This window comes from Athene noctua, chromosome 1 (assembly GCF_965140245.1).
Source record: "Athene noctua chromosome 1, bAthNoc1.hap1.1, whole genome shotgun sequence".
Taxonomy (NCBI): domain Eukaryota; kingdom Metazoa; phylum Chordata; class Aves; order Strigiformes; family Strigidae; genus Athene; species Athene noctua.
In genome coordinates, this window is record NC_134037.1 from 41,073,958 (window position 1) to 41,099,517 (window position 25,560).

A 25,560-nucleotide genomic window follows, 5' to 3' on the forward strand; every position below is an offset into this window, starting at 1 on the left:
ACAAAAATCCTGAATTTTTCTTGCATGACTTATATTCAAAATAAAAGCAGCTCCATAAGTGAAAACACTAGTTGTAGTCACTATCAAAGAAAAATGTTTTCATAGTAATGTATTACAAAAATGTGGTAATTACTGAATTCTAATCTGAGAGAACTGGAGTTACAGTAGCATCAATGACTAAAAAAAATTCAGTAAGCATAGAGTGACTCATTCAAACTTTAAACTCTTCTATTTAAAGTGAGATTGGTATAAGCAAGATACATGGTTTTACTGTACAGCGCAAAGCATAAGCAATAGACTCAGACCAGCGTTTTGTAGCTCTACAAACCTGGATTACTTACAACTCTGTTCTATTCTTCTCACATAGTTGAAAAAAGTCTTAACACACAAATATTTAAATATAACCACTATAAATACTCTGAAAAATACCAAACAAGAAGTGCACATAGGTATAACTACCTATTTCAGTAGAGTTCACTGTATTTTTAAGTACTAATCTTCATTCCCCTAAACTGATCCAAATTTAGAGATGTTTGCCTCTAAATTTTAACATGCTAATAAAATATTAAAAATTCTTACAGTTTGTTAATGAAACAAACATCAAGCACAGCTCTTCCCTGCTTAGAGCACTTTATTTCCTGAGCAATAAAACGATGATTTTATCTTGCAACATACATTGCTGGTTAAGAGTGACACTTCCCAGGCTTCTGAGTGGGATACATCACGTTCCCTCTTTAATGTCCAGAGTGTGTAAGGTGCTGCAAAAGAGTATCAGCTGGCAGGGCACAAAGTAAAAAAAAAAAAAAAAATGAAAAGAGCAAAAGAGAACACTTCTGCACAAATTCAATTCACTTGAAAGAGGGACAGCTAGCATAAGGAATTATGTGCAGACTTTTCTGCAAGGGAAAGCAGCAAACTGTTTTACCAATCTAGTCTGGCAAGTCTGAATTACCTGCTGGTGGTTACCCACTCTGCTAAGTAAGTATAGTCTGCATGCAAAGGCTTCTGATCTGACTCTGAAGAATTATCCAAAGACAGTGAAGTTTGTTAGCTCAGAAAAAGCATTTCATGAATGCAAGAGTACTTTCTCCAGAGTAAGCTGAGCTATGCAAACAGTGTAGATACACCTAAGACGGAAAAGTCATAACTAATATGCTCTACAAGACAGATGGTTGCACACAGACACACAGTTCAGGTCTCCCTGCACAACTGTTGCTGGAAATAAAGAAAGCACAGAAAACACCTGAATGTCTAGAGGGAGTGACACCAGATCTGACATTGCTACTGTTAAACTGAAACAAGCAAGACTTTCGGGACCAAGTTGTTCCATGCAGAATTACACAGTTATCACTGCACTACAGCTCACTGAATTCCCAGTACTTCAGGTTCACGGAAAGTTTATTAACTCTGATCTGCATGGTGTGAATTTACGGACCTAGTTCAAAATCCAGAGGTGCAGCCATGTAAAACTAAAAACAGTGCAGAAACATCTACACAGCTCACCAAAGGACAAGTCACCAAAGGCCGGTAGACTCCATACCAAGCGTATTTTGCACTGCACTTGTAACTTTGCATATTACAATCCCCACCATACAATGTATTCCAGACTTCCACTGTCTTGGGTATCAGGGATGTAAGTAGTAAGTGAAATCCAAGTTTCCCTGTCAGTCCAAAGCAAAGACATTGAAGACACCTTCCACCAGCCAAAAAAATCCTTTCTAATTTCACACTATGAAATACATAAGATGGTTCCCTTACATTTGTTACTTTATCAAACTCCATGCTCTAGTTTTCTGTATTTGAAAGTTAAAAACCTTGAGTTTTCCAACTTGATTATTCACAATACATGGTGCTAAAGCTCCCTCTGCTGTTTGCATAAAGCAGTTAAATTTTACACTTCAGCGTATTCATCAAAGATAGATGTGAGACATGCAGGTATCGGTCTCAATTAAAAACCAATCAGGCAAAGAAGTCTGTTTCAAAAGAAAACTTTAGATCGCCAAGAATCAGAACAAAAACCAGCGTAGAGTAAACCAAAAAAAAGTATAAATTTATTTTAGCACAAAACTAAACATATCCATATGATGAAAAAGTCAAATTCAGAATTAAGGCAAAATGTTGTTTTATCACTTTAAGAAGATATTTAAAATATTTTTAACTGATCATGCTGGCATTAAAGTACTCTGAAGGACTAATTAATATATATAAAGATACAAGGCAAAAAACCCACAAAAAATAATTAGACATAGTCTATACACTACTGTATTCTATTCAGCTCAGCATAACCACCCAGCCTTAAAACTCAGCAAGTCACCAGACGTTCTTCAAGAAGGTGGCCACAATATGTATTCAAAATACCTTTTCTATATTAATTAAAAGTGGAATTTGTTTTTAAAAACCTATAAAGTTATTTTATGTTTTTTAAGCAATGTAAAAGATCAGTATGCTTCTAATCTGGAAATAAATTTCTGGGGGTTTTGATTTTTTTACAGAGGTTTTAATCAAGCCATATGTACTTCCAAGTGAGAATTATTAGAAAATAAGCATATAAAAATGAATAACCTAAAAGTGTTTTTAGGATGAAATATAAGTTTCAGAACCACCTCTACCATGCCTAAATTATTAAAATATCTGTTCCACTCTGCTAAGAGACAATAAAATTATGAAACTGTAGTACTTAGAAGTATGCTTTATATTTTATAAAGAAACAGAATAGTTTATTTTCAGTTGACTATTTCTTAAACAGCTTCACAAATATTTATGATATTAAAAAATAATAACTTTTGGGTAAAGCTCATACCTGTACCATGGATAAATAAAGTTTTCCAGCACCAACTCAAGCACCTGCGCAGAACAAAGACAACCACATTACAAAATAAACAGTTTAAAGTTTATTGTAAATCCTTGTTAGATGAGTTAAAAATCACAAAAACCTTCCAGAACTCATAGAACATAATTCATACATCATAAAATTTTAACATACAAATGTGTATGTTGCAATCCTATTGTGAGATCAATCATTTTGCATAATAATCAGCACTTTGGGCAAACAGCAAAGTTATAATTTCATCAACTACTTACATAAAACAACTGCCACTAGTACTATTGACAACGCGAATGAAGCACAGTGCCCTGGCCACTCTGTTAGGCAAGTGCTATGAAAAATGTAATCTTATCTCAAAGAGTCCTTCCCTAGTTTTTCAGATCAGTCCCTGCTCTTTTCTGACACAGTGTGGAGCATCCCACAGGCACAGCTACTCATCCTATACTTACAGACATCTCCATTCTTTTTCACCCAAACCTCTACCTTTCCCAGCTCTCCACCACCCTCTAACTGGGACAGTCAATCCTGTATGCTTACCACGCACAAAGTAAAAGAATCCTAAAAAGCAATTCTTAGGAAAGCCATTCTCCTTTCTCCAGATCCTGCACCACAGCTTTCAACAATGCTTGCCTTATGGGTCCAGTCATCTCCTGAAGTCCCAATCAGAGCCCTTCCCAAAGTCCTTGTCTTGCATGTATCCTTACAGCTACCTCCCTCCCACTCCTCGTCCCTGTATATCCCACCCACACGGATCTCTGTAGGAGAATCTTTTCCATCCTTTCCATCAAACCTGCTCCTCCCAGATCAAGCCTGTGGTTGCCTTTTCCATGCCAAAAACCCCAGGCTAATCAGGAAGAACAAGTGCCGTTGCAGCCACATCACAGGCACGCCCTGGTTCAGCTTGGCTTTCAATGTCACTGAAGAAAGGGAGGCAGAGGAGGTGACAGTCCCTGTGCAATCAACGGGCTGCCACCACCATGTACACAAGGTGTACTGCTAGCCAGACTGCAGCTGACATCTCTCCTTACACCTACACAAAAGTTTCAAGTAACTGCTACAGTCCTTGCACCACGATTATCAAAAATAAAACTTCTGAAGGGAAGGGGAAACATCAGACAGTGCCAAGGAAAAAAACAAACCAAAAAAGCATAATGAAGGAGAAGGAAGGATGAAGTTTTTTTGAGATTTCTCCTCCTTCACTATAACCCCAAGATATACTCTGTACTACCTTCTCCTGTTACAACCTATCCCTTTGAATCATTGCTTTAGAGATCAGTTTGTCCCCAACAGCATCAACGCTGATCAGGGTAGTAAAACAGAGTATGTGTGTTGCTACGTGAGCCTGCTGTGCCATATTCTATAAAAGGAAAGGTTTTCCAAAAGAAGCCACTGTGTTTGAAGTAAAATGTAAAATCTGTTTGAAAGGAAAGCTGAATGTAACAGCTGATGTACAAGTGCCATTTAGAAGAATAAGTATTACTCTTCTTACAAGACTTGCTGCTGCACTCATTCACACTGTATGCACTACAAGACTTTAAGATTACTAAATTTATACTATCTTTAGGGCACTACATGCCTCTGCTCTACTCAAGATTATAAAAGCACACAGTAAAATGCACACCACAGCCTTTTTAATTCCTCTTAATTCTTCAGATGAGCAGCTGATGAATACTCTTTCTGTCTTCACTACTAAGAATATCACCTACTCAAATTTGGTAAGATACTCTCTCTTTTGCAATTGTTCCATTTCAGTGATTTCCTTTCCTTTGTTTTTAAGGGTGAAGGATAAATTTTGTTCCTTCACCCTCTTTCTGATAGGATGCTTTCCAGTTTGAGGTAACTTTGTATGGTCCACAACACAGACATCCAAAGTCATCAATGTCTTTTCTCCTACACCTACATGTTGAGGCAGTAATAGACCTTGAAACTGTAATATGATCATGTGTTGATGATGGATGGGTAAGCTAAATGTCATCTGTCCCTTCAAAATGCTCATATTTCCATTAGAAGTGGGATGGAAGGGTGGGAGAAGATGAGAACAGTTGCTTTACTTCCCAGCTCAGAAGAGATCAAGAAATTCCAGAGAATCTTCTTCAGAAGTTGATCTTCAGACAACAGGAGGGAGATCACATCTAGCTCTAGTCCACAAACACAGACCACTGGCCTTAAGAGCAATAGATCAGACTACTCAAAACAATTTCCCTGATGCCTTCCATAGCATTGCCAGTATATAAACCACTAATTTACTCCATAGAAATCTCAGTCTCACATGTATTGCAACATTATTTTTGTTTATGCAGAGTTTCTAACAAAATTAACCTCTTTCAGGGCTCAAACGGCAGACTCTTTGAAAAAAGTGCCTTTCAAAGGCAAAGGCCTGCAGAAAAATCCATACTGTGAATCTATCGATTAAAGGATACCTTTCCTTTCTTTCTTTCTCCACTTCTGCTATGTGTGTCCCCAGCAAGAGCAACGACAGCAAACCATCTTCCACTTGGAGTGGAAAGTGCTCTTGGACAGTCTTCAAGCACAAGACAGCATACTCAAAGGGAGTACAATGCACTCCTCTTTAAAGAGCTTTAGCCATGACTACTACCCTGGAATTGAAAGCCTGTCAGTGCACGTGTCACTGCAATTTCAGTTCATCAGATGCTAACATGTGAACATGTTGGCACTCTCTTCGCCTACAGTCCAGAGGATTCTAAAGTCACTACAAGAATTGTTTCCAACAGTGAGAGATCTCCTTCTTACTGCTAGCTAAGCCAAACACACAGGGTTCTGAAAAACACCTTCCTGTGGTTATTTAATCACCAAGGAAAGCAGGAAGGATGCAAGACCTGATGACCCATTGCACTTTGCGTAAGGTCTCCTTGAGATTCATCCCGTCTGTAGTAACTGACTTCCAGCTGAATCATTTTGCAGACTTGCCAGTGTTTCTCTTGTTACGTTCCGCTTCCATAGTCACACCATAAGGGGTTTATGGTAATGCTTCCACAGGACAATGCCATGAAGATAATCCCTCTAGCCAAAGACCCAGAGGCAGCATGCACACAGACAAGACAATTAACTCAAAACGCACTTGAAGTCAACATATCCTGATATTGGAGGTCAAGACACGTTCTACTAGAACTCAAGCTACCTATATGGCCTTAATAAAAAATACCTTGATCCTGGACACACAGAAGGCAGTCACTATTTGCACATTTACTAAAGACATAGCCATGGCAGAGGCAGTTATGTATGATGCTCCATTGCACCAAGGTGCCATACTGAAGTTACAGGAGAGCTAGAGTGGGAAATCATCCACACTGCAAAATAAAAGCACTCAAGGAATAACAAGCAACTGACTACCAGTAACTAGAGTTCAAAGCACACAGTCCATACAGTTTTCCCATGAACCCTGTGAGCCTTCTAGACTGTATCAGTATGATTCTCTAAGTCAGAAAAAAAACTATCACATCATCCACTGCACTTTCATAAAGCATCAGGAAAGCAGGAAATGTGTGCACACTTCCATTCTAGCAACACCAACAATATTATTAGAGCTCTATTGCTCATACTACGCACACATGCCAAAAGAGTAGATAGGACATCTCAAAGAATGACAGCTAATGATAAGCAATTTCCTTGTCTGTAAGGTATTATTCACCAGTTTTAAATACAAATGATGAGTCACTTCATTTAAAGCCTACCCATTTTTTCAAGCTTTTTACAAAATGACTTGGTTCTACTATGTGTGAACAGTTTTGAATCGGAAAGAGATTACAAATGTAAAACCAAAAGCAGCAGGTAGCAATAAAAGCAGCAGCTGAAGAAAAAACGAAGAGAAGTTATTTTCCAGTATGCACTGCAACGCTACAAGATAGTCAGTCTTTGCTGCTGAGACAAGCTTTCTGTGGACTGCCATAGAACAGACCCCAGTTGTCAGGAGGAGGACTGTAGAGCTGAGTGATGAATGATTCAGTAGTGAGCCAGAACTACCAGGTCACGTTAGATTGGAAAGGAGCAAGGATTTGATAAGTAAGCCAAAAAGGCAATTTTAAAAGCCTTAAAAGATGGTACAACTAGATAGCTGAAACCACTTCCTGAGGTCAGAAAAAGCAATTCCCATTAAGAAAGCACGCAGGCCACTGTGCTCCTAACAAGAGTTCAAAACTGGCAAAAAGCATGTTCAGACAGTAACTGATTTCTTGGCATGGATTTGTTCATTTCTTACTTTTAGAAAAGAAAGAAGAGATAAAATTTTGGTCCCATATTTAAGTCAAGAACCTGAGCATTTAAGAATTAAAGAAAAACTGTGAGATTAACAGAGAGCACCTTGATCCACCAAGGCATTTCTTTCATGATTTCTTTCTTGATGCTCATCAAGAGTAGCTGAGCAGCTTTTCGCAGATTTGACTTGCAACCATCCCTCACATAGCAAAAATGAGATCGTTGGGAAAAAGGCGAGTTCATTAACTGAATAATAGAATTAAGTTCTCCTTTATACAATCTGTAACACCTGAAGTTATATATAACATAAAACTGACCAACAGATATCACATCCTAATTCAAAAAAGAAAGAAAACATCAGGGAAAACTAACAAAGCACAATGGCTTGGAAACTGGAAACAAAGTTATACTTAGGTCACTGCACTATTTTTGCACAGGATATAGCCCAAACTATCAAATATTGATAGATGCATGGTTGAGGTGGTTTAGAGTTGAACTACAATAATAAACATAAATGAAGGGGGGAGGAAAGTCCAAACACAGGTTTTTCTTATTGTTCTAAACCACATACAGCAGCTAGATAACCAAAACAAGGCTGCAAAAGATTAAGAATTTGTGAACTGAGACAAACTGTCATCACTACCCAAGAGAGAAAAATCCATACTTGTGAGAAAAACTTGTATTTCTTCTGATTCAAGGGTGTATTAAACTATTCCGTAAGCACTTAAAACACAAGCTTAAATACTATACAACTGATTCAAATTAGAAACATTTGGAAATGAGAACATCGCCAAAATTTTTCAACCTGCAAAGAAGAACTAATCCAGAATTTTAAAAATCCCAAAATTATTCCAAGTATTTGAAGAATCTCTTTTTCAGAAGCAGACTGCAGTCTGCACTCCTTTAGAATCTCATTAATCTTAATTCAGTTCTCACTGTATCAGCTTCCCTCTAATGTATGACAAACCCACAAAAGAAAATAAGAGCAGTCTCTCCTTCCAACCCAAAGCAGGCTATCCAATTCCAGGCATGCATTACATGCTGCATCCCCAGAGCAGATGGTCAAGGGGAATACAATGTAAGCAGAATCCCTGTTACCCTTTTAACCAGTATAGAAGAATTGCAGTGGGGAACAATGCAGTGAGATTTCTCATTGCAAATAATATCCTACACAGGTGAGAATGGTGGCCCTGACAGACTGCTGGTTTGGGTCCATCAAAGATGATTACTCTGGTTCAATGCCCCAGGAAGGCACAGATCTCAGGTCTTGCACTTCCTCTAGTTAAGCAACAAAAGAATGAGAAACATGGCATAGATATACAAAAGCCATGTCTACACTGCTAAACAAAGCAGGGCCAGGGACATGCCACTGAAGTAAAAACAAACAGCAAAGAGAAGCCCACACCACTTTGGTAAAAGCAGAACTACAGCAACAGCAACCAAGTACAAAATGCCTGTGTGTAGCAACACACTTTAAAGAACAGTCTTAGAAAATAACTATGGTACCTATTCATATGTCTTATGAATAACATACTACAAAGAACTTTTTCAGTATTAAATTCCCATTATAGCTGCACAGGAAAATTTCCAGTTCTTCAGCATTTACCACATCCTTCAGTAAACTGTCACAGCTATTTGCTACCCAAAATTCTAAAAATATTACATGCATAGAAGTGTTTATGTTCTATTATTAAAACAAGGTTTAAAAAAATAAGCCTACTGAAATTATATTCAGCAATATTGTTATTTTAATACATTTGAGCCCAAACTTATTTAAAAAAATTAATAGGTTAAATAATTTTCAAACAATAAATGTTTGCTTCTGAAATTGCAGAGGAAGTCACTATATTAAACCAAAGGAAGTCAACAAGTTGTTATCTGTGGGTTTTTTTAAAACATTCCTCAACTGTCCATCCCTCCCCTTTAGGTTTTCATTCTTTTGCTACAGGCCATGACTGGAACACCATCATGCACAGCTAAGTTAAAGTGTTAGCTTATACCACAGAGACACAGCTTTGACTCCATACACTATGTTGTTAATTGAGAGAGCTGACATGCAAGAATCTTCTCATTTCTCCAAAGCTGGAATTCTAAATAAATAGAAATTAAGTTACATATGTGCTTGCATAATTTGCTAGCTTTAGAAAAGGACAAAAGGTTATCTATTTAGCTGCCAATATATTTCACCAATTACCAATCAAAAAAAAAATCCAAATCCAAAGAAAAAAAAAAAAATCACTCTTCAGATAGCTCTTTTTAAAGACAAAAGAGCAAAACAAAATTCCTGATTCACAGCCTTATTAAAAAACAGGTATTTATGCTATTCTTCTTTGAGTAAATCTACTAATTTTTTTTTTTAGACAGATTTTGTTACAGCTTTGTCTGATGATTTAAATAGCTACTATCACATTATCATCTTAATTGCAGAAATTTGGTAGCTGGAGCAAATCATTTTTTAACCTCCACTTCAACAAACTAAGCAGGCTGAAATCCTTAAATCTTCAAGAATCATACATGTTAAATTATAACTCTTCTTTCCTACATATTTCCCAATTTAGAAACATCCCACAGATGTTTCTTCTATGTTCTAGGCACACTCCTACAGGTACAGTCACATCTGTGTTAACAAGTACGCCATCTCGCCTTTCTGCTCCTGGCATATATCCTTTTGATTTGACTATTACAGAAACAACACACATGGCAAGTATATCTGAACTATCTACTGAACCAGAAGTAATAGGTCTAAGAGATATGTAATAAAAACTTGCTCAAATTCAAGGTAGTGAAAAAATGAAGCAGCAATTACCTCCGAGAGCGATGCATCAACCTTGGAAGGCACTTTCAGATCCAGCCAGGGCTGATAGTTTTCCAGAAGCAAAGTAGGTCTGTAAAAGAGCATAGAAAAGTTGATGTAACGATGTTTAATTGAAAGTCCTCTACTGCTATGTGCAAAATGTAAGAAATACTAAGCTTACCAGTGCCATGTATTTAATTTACCTGTGCCTCTTGCATTTGACCTTTCCACATACAGCACAGCTGTGACCATCGGGAAATAGCTCTGGCAGTTCTAACTGCTAAGAAAAGATAGTTTGACAAGTTTACCCTCTTTAAAATGATGACTCTCTTAACATACTGATACATTCATATATATACCTTTATATACTTTTAGAGTATACAGTTACAGGGAACATACAGCAGTTGTTCTCCCAGCAGGAAAACAAGATAACAAGGCATAGTATGAGAAACAACCAAACCAAACAGAAAAATTGCTTCCACCAAAACAAAGTTTGAGGAAACAACCTTTCACATCTCCAGTCACCTCCCCATAGATCAGTTGGTCTAATAACAGACCAGCAAGTTTCTCTACAAAACTTGCCTTACTCATAGCCTCAAACTATTTTAACTATAACATTTTTAGCCCTATGAAATTCTACATTAAACAATTTTAAGTTAGAAAAAAATAATTTTCTTTGGGAACGTTTTTTTCTTTGAAATGCTGTACTGCTTCAAGAAGTTTGTCTACAATCAGCAAAAAAGATCGGTACTGGCTTGCCAAAGGAAGAGCACCCTTAGAAAAGAAAAAGCCTCAATACAAGGGAACACAGCTAGATAATTTCTCAACTACTCGTTACTCAAATGCAAAAAGCGAAAGAGTGAAGCTGAAAATAACATTTGTGAACACTCCCAATAAGTGGCTTTACAGCCATACATAAATTTGATAGAACTATGCACAAGCATATGAAGAATCTAAAGTCTTAATCGCTGTATGTTTGCTACAAAACATCTATCAGTTGGCAGATATGAGCTGCACTGATGTGTAGTATTTCTGAAAGCAGCTAGAATTACACAAGTATTGCTGCCCAGTATAAATTCTTACCAAGTTTAAAAAAAAAAAACAAACCACAAGACTGTTAACGAATATATTTACCTTGGGTTTATATTTTATTGTAAAAAGAATATTGGGCAAGAGGGAGTCCGGTCCCAGTGAACAGTAGAAGGTGACGACACCAGCCACAAACGACCAGAAGATCATTAAAACATGAAGATACCTTATAAATAAACAGGAAGGAAAGCTTACTGCATGACAAGGTGCCACTGCCACCCTGGGCCGGGCTGGGCCCGGTCCCCCCGCGCCGCGCCAGCCCTCCCGGGCCCGGTTACCGGTTGAGGAGTAGGGTAGCGGCGCCCAGCCCCAGGAGGAGGCAGCAGAAGAGCGGGTACTGCCGGCAGATCTGCCGCAGCACCTCGGCGCTCCGAGCCCGCTGCCGCAGCCGCTGCCCGGCCGCCCGCACCCAGCCCATGGCCGCCGCTGCCCCGCGCGGGGCCGGCCCGGCTGCCGGCGCAAGGGGAGGCCCTGCCGCGCCGCTTCCGGTCCCGCCGGACACGTGACGGCGGCCACGTGATGGCGGCGGCCTCGGCGCCATGTTGTTGGAGGGGGGCAGCCCGACGTGGCGGCGGCGGTGGGAGGTGGGTGAGGCGGCCCCGGCCACAGAGCGCGGCGCGGCTGCCGGGCCGGGTGCTCCCGTCCCGCCTGCCCCCCCCCCCCCCCCCCCGCCGCCGCACGCCAGCACCGCAGCTCGGGGAAGGCGGGCGTCGCTGAGGCGGCCGGGCCAGAGCGGGGCGGGGCGGGGGTGCGGCCCTGGGCCGCGACGAGCCTCGGCCTCGCGGGAGCGCCCCGAGGCCTGCGGGAGCCTCAGCCTCGCTGCGGGGAGACGGTGGGGCCGGCCCAGCGGCTGCGGGCCCCGGCGGCTGCTGGCCCCGTCGCAGCGTCCCGGGGCACGGCCACCGCTGGTGGGGAGAAGCGGCGGCAATGCCGGCTGCGGCTCGGGCTCGTTCGAGGGGAGAAGGGGAGCGGAGAAGGGCCGAGCTCCCAAGCTGAGTTGAGCTAGGTCAGATCTGGGGGAGCACTCGGCTCCCGGAGAGAGCCTTTCAGCAGCCCTCCGGTAACGCGCTCGGGTGGCATTTCGAGCTCTGCTGTGTAACATACTGTGCTAAGCCCTGTAAATAGAAGATCTGGGATGACAGAAAGCTTACCTAGTTATAAATACATGGGTTCTGGACAACAGGGGCTCCAAGCACCGAGCAGCCAGAAACTGCTACGTCTGACTAAATGCTCTATATTTAGATGATGACTGAACTAAACCATTTAGTGACTGGGACACTAAAACCATATAATCACTTCTCAAAACTTCATAATCGCTTGCAAAGAAAAGGAACAAGGTAGGGAATATAACACACTCCCCCTTAACATCAGTGACTATACAAGGTTAAGACACTGAAAATAAACTGATTATGCAATGTAGCTGTTCATTACTAGTAACAATTTAAAGCTAACTTCACATGAATAACTGCCTTCAGGTACAGTGTAAGTCACAAGCTTTCAAACTGCCTGAATGCTTTCAGCAACTCTGTAGTTAGCCTGAGGAAGTTCAAAGTTAAAGACACCACTAGTTACGAGAGATCAGTTCAGTAGACAAAAGTGCTTAAACAACTTCTCCTGGGAAATCTTCATAGAGGAGCTTTAGAGTTTCAAATATGAAAAAGACCCGCTCAAGGAGAAATGCCTGCTTTTATTTCTGAGTTTTGAGAAGTTGTTGCCTTTTATATTCATTTGCACTAGCTCCACACAGGCATATTTGGGCAAAGGGTATGTGAGCACACAGGAAATCCTTCTCTTCACAAGTCATGTTTACAAATCTTCAGCGAAAACCCCACAACAGCACTATTAAGAAAAAGTCAGTATTTGGAAGGTGAGTCAGTATCTAGAAATCAAAAGCTGGAAATAGCTTTCAGAATCTTTACTCAGATGTTTTGTCATTTTATGCAACACTTCCCTTGACCTCTAAAGCAGGTGAAATGCTGCAGTTTGACTTCAGTATGTTGACCTTTCTCAGAGAGCTTGGCAAAAGACCAGGGTAAGCTTGAATTTCTTTAAGAGCGTCTGCACAGTATTATTTCATGTCAGTCCACATGTTTTCTCTTCGGAAAAAACCCAAACAAGGTGCATATACACAGCAAATCTCCATACAGTCTATGAGTAAATTAATTTTCCTCAGAAGATGCATTTTTTTGTTACCTGGTTACTTCATCCTCAGCTCTACTGCTTGTGATTTTTAGTCATTTATTTTGCAATGTTTTTAATAAGGAATAACTTTTAAAATCTGTAATTCTGAAAATATTTCATAAAAGATGTCACAGCATCACATATCTGTACCATAGGAAGTGACTTGCGCAGCAAAACAGCAGGAACAGAAGTCAAACTTCTACTTCCAGTTGTGTTTGCTACTCCGGGTAAAGCTTTAATTTCTAACTTCATTGTTCAGTGTTATCTTTATTTAGTGAGTGCCACATTCACATTTTGCACGAATTGTACCTTATAATCTAAGAAGCTGTGTGATTTCCTTCAATTCACAGACTTTACATCTGCTGGACAGACATAACAACCTGCTTTATCCTATCCTGCTCTGCTGGAGACAGCAGTGTTAGCATTGCCTGTCACACTCTGCAACTCTTGTTTCTGTGACTGTTCAGATTGTTCTGCTACACTGAGAGACATAGCTGGTTTGTTTTCCAACACAATAAAGTATGGAACAAAGTGAAATATTGGTAAGACCAAGCTTTTTCAAAATTCTGTTGATTTTATGTGAGAAATAAGAACTTTAGCCATTCCCCAGCAATAGCAAGTCTTTCCCTCTTCACCTAAGATGATTCTCTGGTTAACTGGGGAACTGAAGGGGAAAAGTATCTGGAGATGGGCTCTGAAGTAACGTGGCCAGGACACGGTTATTCTAGAAAGCTAGATTTTATTTTAATATTTAAAATGTAAAAGGAGATTTCACTGATCATCCAAGTCTTCTTATGGAGTCAGTTCTCCATTTTTTATTTCTTTATAAATAGCTACAGAAAATTGCATATTCTAGCATTCAAAAATATATTAGTGTAGATTTTCAACATCAAGTATAATACAGTTGTTGGCTGAATAATATCAGTTTTAAGTCTGAGATTGTATTTACTAAAGTGCTTTTTTTTTTTTTTTACCTTAAAAGTGCTTGTTTTAATAAACCAGGCAGTGAACTGTAATACAGCATTTCTCACCAGTGCATTGCATTTAATTTACTCTGCAAGTCTGCTTTTGCTCTCTTCAGGGCATTACATATTTTTTCAAGGATACTGTTGTCCAGCCTAACTTACATAATGTAATCCTCAATATTACCCAACAAGGAATTAATTTTCCTTTATAAATTACTGCCCACAAGTCCCTGTTCATTTTTGTTCATTTTCCAGAAGTTTAAGTAGGCAGCTTCATATTAACTTCTAACTTCAGCCATTTAGCAGAAAACCTTGGAGAACATTCATTTTAAGTATTTAGCAAATAGCTAAAAACTGAAACTGGTGACTTAGATCCTGAGAAAATGAAGCATTCGCAGACACTTTAGACAAGTGCAAAACTTAAAAGGGCATCCATCAACCATTACTGGTTTCAGTCTGTGAAATAATTCAGTTGTATGCAAAAAACAATGGGAAAATTGACAATTTAGTGGGTTTGGGCCTTTCTGTATTAAAGCAACACTAGAAGCTTTGGGGAAAAGCGTAGAGGCTGACCATACATATTTCTGGTTTGGTTTGGGTAGGAGGATAATTATTAATGCTAGGTAAACAAAATTAGCTTTAGTGTTATAAACAGTCACAATCATTTCTTAATGAGTTAATAAACTGCTAATAGATTTATAGCATTTGGGAGTCAGCTCCTGTACCACCCACACAGACCCGTGCTTGTCAGCTGTACAGGACTGCGTGCTGCCAGTGGTTGGTGTAGGTTCTTGAATTTGCTTCCTGGACCACCACATTATGAACCATTCGTTGACCCTAAGTATTATAAGATTATAATGAGAATGAATGAGAAAATTATAACCTGGGGCGAAAAGTACCTGCTGGATACAGCGATAGGGGCTTTGGATTCATGGATAAAATCCCACACAAATTGTCTTCTAGAAAACCAGGGAAGTTTAGCTCATCCAGAATACTAAGGAGCAAAATGGCAGGTGGAAGGGAGAAATTATTTTAAAAAAGATGGGAAACATATTTCTCCAAAGGTCACTGGTCTCCACAATTGCAAGGGAATGAATCACCAACTGACATTACACAGATCTAAAAACGTTTGTTCGAAACAGATTCAGCAGACAATTGAAGGGGAGGAGATACTGGGTTTCAATTAAAACAGGCCCCTCGAAATTCATCATCACTTTTTTTTTTTTTTTAAAGACACTGTAAAATACATTTCCATTAGAAGACCTGAAATTCCAATTAGAAGACCTACCAGGCTGTGTTTAGGAGTGAAGCCATGAAGTCACTGACTGGTACCGGACAAAATAAAAACACAAGGGAAAAAAAGGAGGGAGACTGTTCTGGTAAGAAAATTCAAGAAAAAGAACCCACTTCAAGTGAGACAGTTTCCAGTTTAGTGCGCCCAACAGGAACAACGCTGAGCAAACCAGAGAGTTGCTGAGGAGCACTGAACGTGTTAGAATTTCAGTGACAAGCAAAATCCATTTGGGGAACATGTACCACTGGGAAGAAGGAAAAAAAATAAAAAATAAAGGCAATGTGCTAGAGAAAGTTTTGCCTTGAAGAACTTGTAGCTCTCAAGGAGAAAGTAAAAAAGGCTCAGACCAACACTAGTATATATACAGAGCTTTTCTTCACATTTTTTACATGAAAATGACTTTTCTTTCACAGACTAGATACTAGAGAGAATTTAGATATTGGAGATGAAAATAATTTGTCCTGTTGTAAACTACAGTTTATGGGACTTTAAAAGAGGAGGATATGCAGCAGAAAGTTGCGAGGTGGGTGTAGAAGATGACTACAGACAATAAGAAATACAGTCCTGCAAAATTGAAAAAAAAAAATTTACAACTAGAAAAACCCAGCAAAACACACCATTAAGGAATATGCATAAGGAAAGACACTAGACCTATACAGGAGACATTGGAAAAATGGTTAAAGAAATTACTAAGTTTGCGGCAACATTTAGCAAAGGAATTGACTGAAATTTTATATTAGTTCACCTGAGCAAAATATATGCTCTCTGGATATGCACCTTAATCAAGTCTTAAGTGAGGTAGCTGAATTAGTTGGTAAGTGCAGGGGAAAGATCTGGAAAACATAATTCCTTCCAAAAATCTAGGCTGATCAGGAAGGAATGGGGGGGGGGGGGGGGGGAAAGTAGGTAGATGTGGCAAATTTGTAAGAATAAGTTCGTGAAAGAAGGAGCTGTAAAAGTGAGAACAGTTAATGCCATAGCACATACTTAAAGAGACTAAATGAAAACTAAACTGTTTACTTACTATGGGGATAAAGAAAACCCTGCCCTGGATACACACTTTGTGAAAACAGCTACGTCGGGTCCTGAAAGAAATTTCCACTGACCAACTCTCAAGCCAATGGGGGAAATCTTCAAGTAGGGAGTTTGAGGAGGAACTTAAGCCATGTTCCCTTGTTTCAGCTGAATTAAAAAGTGTCAAGAAAATCCTCGTATAAGATGACATGTATTTCTATTAAATGATTGCAAAGTGTTACAGCACCTATGCCTCAACTATGATGAGATCCGGAGAATTTAAAGCTAGTGTAAGTTTTTCATCATACATACTTGATGGATTTGCAGAACAGCTGTATTGGATCAGCAAAGGTTCAACTAGGTGAGTATCCTGTTTGTGATGATGGCCAACAGGGGATACCGACCTAGGAAAAAGTTGTAAAAACACAGCAAGACAACACTCTCTTACTCTTGATTCGCCATCTTGGGATATCCTGAGGAAGAATTTTTTTCCCAAAATTTCAAGTTGCTTTTTGAACAGCCATGAACTTTAACAAAAATCATGCAGCAAGGAATTCCACACTTATTTAAGCTTGTGTGAGTGAAGATACAGCCCTCTGAACATTCCTGTGTTTCATTTAATATAAGAGATGGTGAAAAAACGCTCCTTACTCAGCACAATTGCTGCTTATTTTATCAAAATACTCTGGTCACCTGACCAAACTACCTTTTCCAAAATGAAGATTCCTGCTCCAGTGCATTGTTCTTCATATGAGAGCACTTTTGTACCTTTTATCACCTTTGATGTTATCCCTATTGTTTTCCAATTTTATTATATCCTCTGGTTTGTAGTGCTAGGATGGGGACAGGCTGCAACAGGGGGAACAAAACTTTTCAACAAAATAGCATTCAAAATTATTTTTATTAGTAGAACTAGTGCCTTCTTAAATTGTTCCTTAACTATTTTTTGCCCTATCTCAGTGTATTTTCACATTTTAGCATGTGAAGATTTATGATGCTTTTTTCTTCACTTGGACACAACTCTAGTTTTTGATGGATTCATTTTTTCCACCTTGGAAGAAAAACTGAAAAAAAGGCACGACAAAGTCATACATACTCAGGAAGTTCTAACCAACACACAGATCCTCAACATGCAGAACTCAGCAAAAGTGGGAAGAAGACTAATTATAACTAAAGGCTGCTGTTTTAGGCCAGCTTGTATCAGAGGAAGTTTTCTACTAACATGTCCACTGCATGTGCTGGTAATCATCATATAAACCCAGCCAAAGTGACAAGATCTGTTTTAGTGACTGGTAAGCTGGTATCTCAAAGCCCATTGCTTTAGCTTCTGTGGATACAGCAGTAAATGCCTTGAGTGTTTTTGTCAGGTCAAAATTCCATAGAGATATTTTTAGCTCAAGCAACCAGTGTCTCCCGACAACATGAAGTATGTAAATGCAGTACAGGGTAAGAGTCAAACACTAATTATCACCCTCAAAATGTTATTTATGCTTCAGTTAAGTCTTTCATCAGACACTTCACAGGAATTGTTACAGAACCAGTTGTATAACCAGGATATTGTTTTCTTTACCATTTGTTGGCTGAGGATGTATGGAATCAATTTGATATTTTCCTCCATTTATATGATGTACAGCAAAAACTGAGGCATTTTCAGAATGGTTAAAGAATAATAACCATATATTTCCCTAGCAAGAATACTGACTATATGACAAAAGCACAAAAATTCTGATTTATGCTAACAGGCAGAATGCACAAGATGATACTAGGAGAGCCTGAACAGGGGGCTATTCCTCCTCCTATGTAGGATGAATTTTGAGGCTTTTTGAAAACTTTTTGAAGCACATGGGCAGCTTGCCTGTATTACTTATTTTGTGGTATAACTGGAACATACAGCTCCAGGATAAAGCTCCACTAGAAGAGGAATTTAATGAGAGTTTAAGAAGTGAGGCTCAGTACCAAGCTCTTTACAGCTCATAGCTGATCAATGCTATCTTTGTTAGATAGCTGCCCAACTTCCTGAAGGTATGGCAAAGCTTTATTCAGAAAAAATGCCGGCATATTTAATAGAAAAATATTATTATATACCACTTCACCTCTAGCACTGGCATTAATGGTGCTTCCGAAGAAGCAGATGATTCCTCCATGGGCCTATCAGCAGACATACCTTGGCAGGACAGAAAGCCACGGTCCCTCTTCCAGAGTAGTGAAGAACAGTTACTTGCAATTCTTCCGGATGTTCTGCAAATGCAGTTCCTTGTTATGGAGCACACTTGCCACTTGCACAGTGGTTTTCCCTAAAGTTTCCTTTGGGGAGGGAGAGTGCATGCTTAAGCACATTAAGAGGACTTTGAACTGTTTGGAAAAGGCACAGGTCATGAATTCAAGAAGTAAGGACTATTTGGTAGACAACTAATTTCTGTGAGACTCCATTACTTAATGTTTTGGGTTTTTTTAAATTTTCTGTTTTAAGTAACTAGTGTTCTAGCTAGGAAAGGCACTGGAGCTACTGAAGTCTGATACTGTATGGGGGACTATTATTAACACTCAGTATTATTCTAAAACTTTCTAAATTACTATTTGATTTATGACTGAATGACTTGCTACTCTGTAAGCTACCTGGCTTATCTTTGTTGTTCTACAGAAGAAGTGTTTTAAAATGCTAGGCATGAAGTTTTTCCTCTCATATACATATGTATTTTAAAGTAAATATTAAAATGCCCCTTTATTAATATGAAAACGTGCATACCATCTTTCATATCAAACTAAGGAATAACATCTTCTTCCCCTTAAGAAGTTGTCTAATCTCGAGTTTGGGGTATTCTCTGTAGGTTGTTAGTATTACTTCCTCTCTGCCCAGAAGTTACAAGTGAAGATTGAGGTCACTGGCATTTCAGCCAATGCACTTAAGATAGCGCATTAACACAACACACAGACAGGGAGGGCCCAGACAGACCTCAAGTTGGGGTCAGTGCAGTTCAGATGTGAAAGGAAAGTAGATCTTGCTTCAGAAGGTATCAAAATGTATAAAGGATTCTCTAATATCATCCAGGCTCCTAGTGGCCCATTATTTATCTAGGACAAGTAGTAAATTCTCCACTGATCACCTTTCAGCTTCTGGATACAGTAAACTGTAGATTGAGTACTAACCTATCACCATACTGTGGTCTGTTGTCTACATCCAGTGTGTTTCTGGGATGTGTTATGGTCAGAAAGCTTGGAATACCAGTCAGTCTCAATTCTGAAAAGCCCAGGTATCTGCTGTTCTCCTGGACCACAATGGTGGGGACAAATGCCCAGCTGTACCCCCGCTTCCATTCCCCCCTTCAGTTGGTTGTTAGGTCTGGAGAGGAAGCCAAGCTACCTGTACAGTAGTGAGTCTCCTTCCCTGAAGCCCAAGAGCAAAGCTGAAATCCAGCCAAAGAACACAGCTGAAGTCATGGGTTATCTGGAGGAGCACTTTTGACAGTGAGAAGACATGGAGTTAGTGCATTTAGTCCAAGGTGTCTTAGTTCAAAGCTGCTCACCTGAGTTTCACCAAGAACTTAGAACAAGCACCGATCTCCATTGGATGCTCACTTCACATTACTTCTATGGTCAGGAACGCTCCCATCTCCCACTGAGTCTTCAGAGATGCTGTTCACCATGCTCACCTGCAGAGAAAATGACAACTTTTCCCCACTGAAAGCTGTCTATGAAAAGAAATGCTTCTGTATATCCCAAGTGCTGATGAACAAGACACAAATCCTTACTTACACTTGATACTCTTTCAACTTAGAAAGCAGAGGCCACCCTGGCAAACTAAAATTTGTCAAGTGTATTACCTTACCACTTCCCTTCTTCAGCTTTTTACCTTAAGATGCGCTGCAAGCTTTTGCTTTTAACAGTCTTAGAAGAAGATTCCTTTTGTTCATTAAGGAAGTGTATTATCTTGTACTAAGACACAAAAGCTCTAGCCTAGACTTGAGGAAACTTAACATCTTCAGATGAAGTTCAGCAACCTTCATACTGGCTTTTAAGTCTTTTTCTCTCTTGAGGTCCCAGATGTGTTTCCAAGCACATACTGGTCATTTTAAGTACCTTAATTTCTGAGCACATGAAGATCACCTCCAGTATGGGATACACCTATGTAGGCAACCTGCACCACTAGGTGTTTTAATGAAAAGCCCGGCCTAGTCCCAAGAAATGATCAGCCACTTCACTCTCAGAATGCTGGGCTTGTCTTGCACGCTTTCCAGGAAGAAATGCAACTCTATACAAGCTGGTGTACCTGGGAGTTCTTTGGGCCCATCCTGAATTTAGAATCTGCGAAGGGGCTGCTGAGTTCACATTGATTCATTTACAAGTCAAACACCTATTCTCACTTTGTCCCCTGCATTAAGAGACATTCGACTCAAGACTACATGCAAGCTTTGCTATGAACACTACATTCCCTCAAACATCACTCAGTTAGGAGGCATCATCAGGCCCCATTAAAAAGTTTTCTCAATTACCCTACTTTTGTCCATCCTGTAAGGGATTAAGGGCAATGAATGGCAAATGTTAATACCAGTAAGAGACAGAACTCCTCTCCCATACTGAAAAATGGCCCATCTTTGGAACATGTGTATCAGATATTCAACACTGGCTCTTGCTTTCCCAGGTCTGACTGTTAGTTCATCACTTCAAAACAGCAGGTTTACAAACAGCAGCTCTAGGGTATCGCTCGTATCTCAGAACAAGACATCTGAAATATCATCATTAGGCATAGCAATGGGGTTTTTTTCCACCATTTTTATATTTTGCCATGTTCAAAACTTCCTCCCTTACAGGGGTACTTCCAGAAAATTTTATTCTGAAATTTCTACCAAGATAAAGCAGCCCTTGACAGCCAGGACAGGATCTTACCTTTTGACACATAATCCAAGGACCCTGTGTCTGCTTTCGACCTGATGTCTGAATCTGGGCAAGATCTGACATTCCCTTCACATCACGCTGTGGCTGATAGATGGTGCCTGGCTTAGAGTTACCTACCTTTCACAGGAAAAGGATAGACTGATTAATAGCAGGAAAGACCCTACAAAGCTGTAACACAGCTAAACGAAGCTGTTCTACCTTGTGGTTTACCAGGTTGTTTTCCTACCTATTTTGTCTTTAACCCCAGACTACAGACTTGCCAGTAGTGTAGTTCAGGCACATTTAATGACCATCTTGTGCCCAACAGGTAAACAATTTCTTTTCCCAGCTGTTCGACACTTTATGTTTTCTTAAGGAGCAAACAAGAATATGCTTTGTTACGAGCTTTCCCAAGTGGGGAGTGTTTGTGATTCTATCACTCCTAGGTGAACCTTTTAAATACAAGACAAATACACTCCTTTGTATTCCTCTGAGGAAGAACTTCCCTGGTCGCTGCTTTAGAAAAAAACAAAGGTATTTACAGAAGATCCTTTTAAGTTTTAATTTTCACAGGGACACTTTTTCACCTTAAAGATCTCTAAATCAAGACATGTGTGTTCTTTTTTGAACTGAACATTAAACACAATCTGGTCTATTTGTGAAAGCTGAGATCTGTCTACATAATTTTTAACATGCAACCGAGAGGCAGAAGTTCCAAGATTACTGCATTCATCTCACTTGCCCTGTATCTAAGAATTCAACACCTATCACCTATTTAGCCTACATACCCTTAGAAAGTGTTGTATGTTCAAGTCCTCTCCTAAACACCTTTCAGAAACGGGGGATGTTGCGTAGGGTTTTTTTCCAATATATGCATTTTTGCTACATACAGGGATTCTGTTTAATAGCAGGACCTTTCTTCACAGAATACAAAAATGACCATGATTCTAAACCACGTCTTGATTACTGGGCTCTAACTACAACCAGCCCTCTGATCTTAAAACCAGAATTGCTAAATTAATGTGTCTTTCTATCTTTAAACGACATACAGAATTTGAATCTTACATGTTTTCATCTTCTGTGTATTAAAGCAGAAAAAGCTTTCTTCAAAAGGACTTTGAAAATTAAGATGCTTAGAACACATTATGCATGACTGTCTTTTGTTCTTCCAAAGACTTCAAAAATTGGAGTGGATCATCATCTACCTGCAGCTGTACTAGAGTTACTATCCTAGCTGTTCTTTACTAACTCCACAGTAAAACTACAAAACCATGTTGGCACACTTCAGTACCAAATAATCTGTTTTAGCATAGGCCATCACTGAAGGTAGTTTGAGTTGACCTTGCTGAGATGTGACCACTACCTGATTCACCTCAGTGCCATTTGTACCCAATGTGGCAAGTACACCTTAATGCACCTCAAAGTGCATTACAAACCGGGAGGCTTCACTTTTCAAAAGCTTAGTCTGGAATGCTTTTTCACCATTGATCTGTATACTCCTCCTCACTCATTCCTCAATGAAAGCAGTTACACCGAAGGCAATAAAACTGTGGAAGTTTTAATACTGCTATTAAGAAAACAAAACTCTACTTCCTATTAGAAATCTGTATTGATTTCAACAGTTAACCTAAGAAAAGACCAACTACCTCAATGAAGCAACTACTAGGTCTGAGACAAATAATTAAGATCATTTTCTTGGTCAGAAAGAAACTTGACCACCTGAACGGCTCAGAACATCAATAAACCAAACTCTGTATCAGATTAGTATACCCTTTTAAAAAATGCAAAGTGCCATTTATTACACTATTGCCACTGTCCAATCATTTCTGTATAAAACCACGTTGCAAGCAACACACACACACAAAATTACTTTAAATCCAATGGATTAAAGACCTTCCAGATCCTTCTTAATTTTAGCTATAAAATCAATCTCACTGAAGTTAACCCCATAGTGGGCCTCTTCTTAAAGTATTTTCTGAGGTTGTGTTAGCGTTTGAAAACACAGTGGAGCAAGGAAGCAGAGATTACTCAGCTACATGAATCCAGCTTCCACTGTGCTCACTGCTGAAGCTTAAAGCCACCTAAAGCTTGTTGTACCTTCAGGACTTCCACTAAAAGACAGGACATTTCCCCCCCCCCCCCCCCTTAATATTCAAGTCTAGTCTTCCATTAGCATGAAACCTGCAGCATATTTCTTAACTTGCTAATTCTGACAAATTTTAACATACATGCTGTGGTTTTCTTCAAAGTAGCTTTTAAGCATCCCACTAATTCAAAAGCAAGTGTAAACAAACATACTTTTGTAAAAGTGTAGGTAATAAGAATAAAGGACAGTTTCACTAGATTAGTTCAAGTCAAAGTTACATATTGGTCACTTCTTGGTGAAAGTACTACTCACATGTACACCAGTGCTTGTCACTGGAGGTTTGTCTTCTGCTGAAAATATCAATTTAAATACACATACAGAAGTCAAAAATTCTGTTTGAAAACTGATCAGGAACAGGTTAGCTTGTTAGAACAACTGTTTGCACTGGGAGAAAAAAAGTTTCATTGCACTATCCAAAGGAAGCCTTTGACCACAATCTGAACAGGAACAGTCCTTTAATAGCAACTTCAGCTTTTCAAGATCCAGGGACTAGGTAATTTTATCTGTCATCTCAAATGCTGCTATATTAAAGATTAAAATCATCCTCCAACTGTGATATATCTGCAATATTAAAAGATTAATTATAATTTTTTTAGGCTAGCTCTCACCAGTGCTTTATAATACAGAGCTTCATTCTTAAGTATGCTGAAACTGCACCTTAAGAAAAGCCTTAATTTACTAATGGGATATCTATAAAATTGCCTTTGTTGAATTCTCACAGAGGAAGATTTTTTTTAATCCCAAATTAGCTATCTTTAGTAATACAATTTTCAAATAACCACTACTACTGACAGAATTAGGTGCATTCTTCACTCCACTAAAGAGAAAAACGAAATCTGAAAAATGTTACTTTAGATAGCAGAACAATACTGGAAATGATACACTTGGAACGAGGAACTCAGGGACCCGATATATTCAGTCCCTGGCTTTCAATGACTGACCATGTTAATGGAAAATCCCTTGAACTACTATGACTGCTAATCCATCAGTTTAAAAATACATACTGAATTACCCATGAAGCATTCTGGAGATTTTTAGATCTAAAGTATTTAACATTAAACAGTATCAGATTACACTCTACATTCACTTAGCATTGAAGTGGACACACTAAAATTAAAGAGTTAAAACCCACAACCTCCCTAATAACTGCAGATAAGGAGTCAATTAAACAGTCTACTGAGGTTGGATTCTGGGGAATTACAAATCATTGAAGTACTAGAATGTCTGTTTTTACTTACCATTATCTTCTGTGCAGTCAAATTGCATAGGCTATTCTACTGGCTGTGTAGCAGAACTAAGAATTCATTTCATAGCTTCCTTAGTGCAAAGAAAGTAAGCAGTAAGATTCAATGTCTTTTCTACATATTAGCGACCAAAACAAGTAAAACTGTACTGTCACACTAACTGTGCAAACAGACAGTGAACTGACACCATGAATCAGCCAAATGTAACACACTCAGACTAGAGGGAATCCAGATTTCTGACACTGCAAGTTTTACCTAAATGACTGTCAAAAAGTGTTGGCTTTGGAGCAGACACTAAGCTTCATGAACATTCAGGAATGACACAATTCTTGGAACTGAAACGTATCCTGTGATTCAAACTTTAAACATTCAAACTGTATTTAATTACCGATTATCTACATACTATGACTGTATTTTCTAGACTGTCACAGATGCTTTTTCTTTTTAAAAAAAAAAACCCACCACCTTTACCAGGTACCTGGAAGTCTGACATCTAAAGAAGCTTTCATTAAGTTAATCAGTGTAACCCAATGTTTCCAGATGAGCTCAGCTGTGTAACAGCCACTCAGGAGCTGGCTGTTTAAAAATACGTATGTTTGTGGAAAAAACTAGTAACCAGTTATATACTGGCAAGAAAAATGTATCATTACATGACACAATCACCCCTCTCTCCAAATTCCAAGGAAACTAACAGGCTAGTCCTAGTGGCGCTTTTCAAGAAATCTCTCTATTGTAACAGTCAAAGCAAAGAAGCACCGAAGTCACTCTTTCCTCCTGTGGATTTTATAGCACAAGTATAATTAAACACTTGCGAAGAGTTGACCACATGACTGTGTGAAAAAAATCGGTCTCCCACAAAAAAGTTTAACATCAGAGCTTCTCAGAAGCTTTATGTTTGTTCACACTAGATGGCTGTAAAGTAACA

General features: G+C 39.1%; 1 protein-coding gene across 4 annotated transcripts in view; it reads right to left on the minus strand.

The window, feature by feature from the left end:
- The window catches only part of SNX14 (sorting nexin 14), a 56,966-nt gene extending 45,578 nt beyond the window's left edge, over positions 1–11,388 (minus strand). For 2 of the 4 annotated variants that reach the window (XM_074895983.1, XM_074895985.1), the window contains exons 1-5: positions 11,198–11,388; positions 10,965–11,085; positions 10,034–10,107; positions 9,843–9,921; positions 2,801–2,844 (exon numbers count right to left, since the gene is read on the minus strand). In XM_074895983.1, the coding sequence (XP_074752084.1) occupies positions 2,801–2,844; positions 9,843–9,921; positions 10,034–10,107; positions 10,965–11,085; positions 11,198–11,337 (458 nt within the window). In that variant the 5' untranslated portion in view covers positions 11,338–11,388. Of the gene's footprint in view, positions 1–2,800; positions 2,845–9,842; positions 9,922–10,033; positions 10,111–10,964; positions 11,086–11,197 lie in introns of all 4 variants that reach the window. The other 2 variants (XM_074895984.1, XM_074895982.1) reach the window with 1 other exon arrangement.
- Between the last annotated feature and the right edge of the window lie 14,172 nt (positions 11,389–25,560).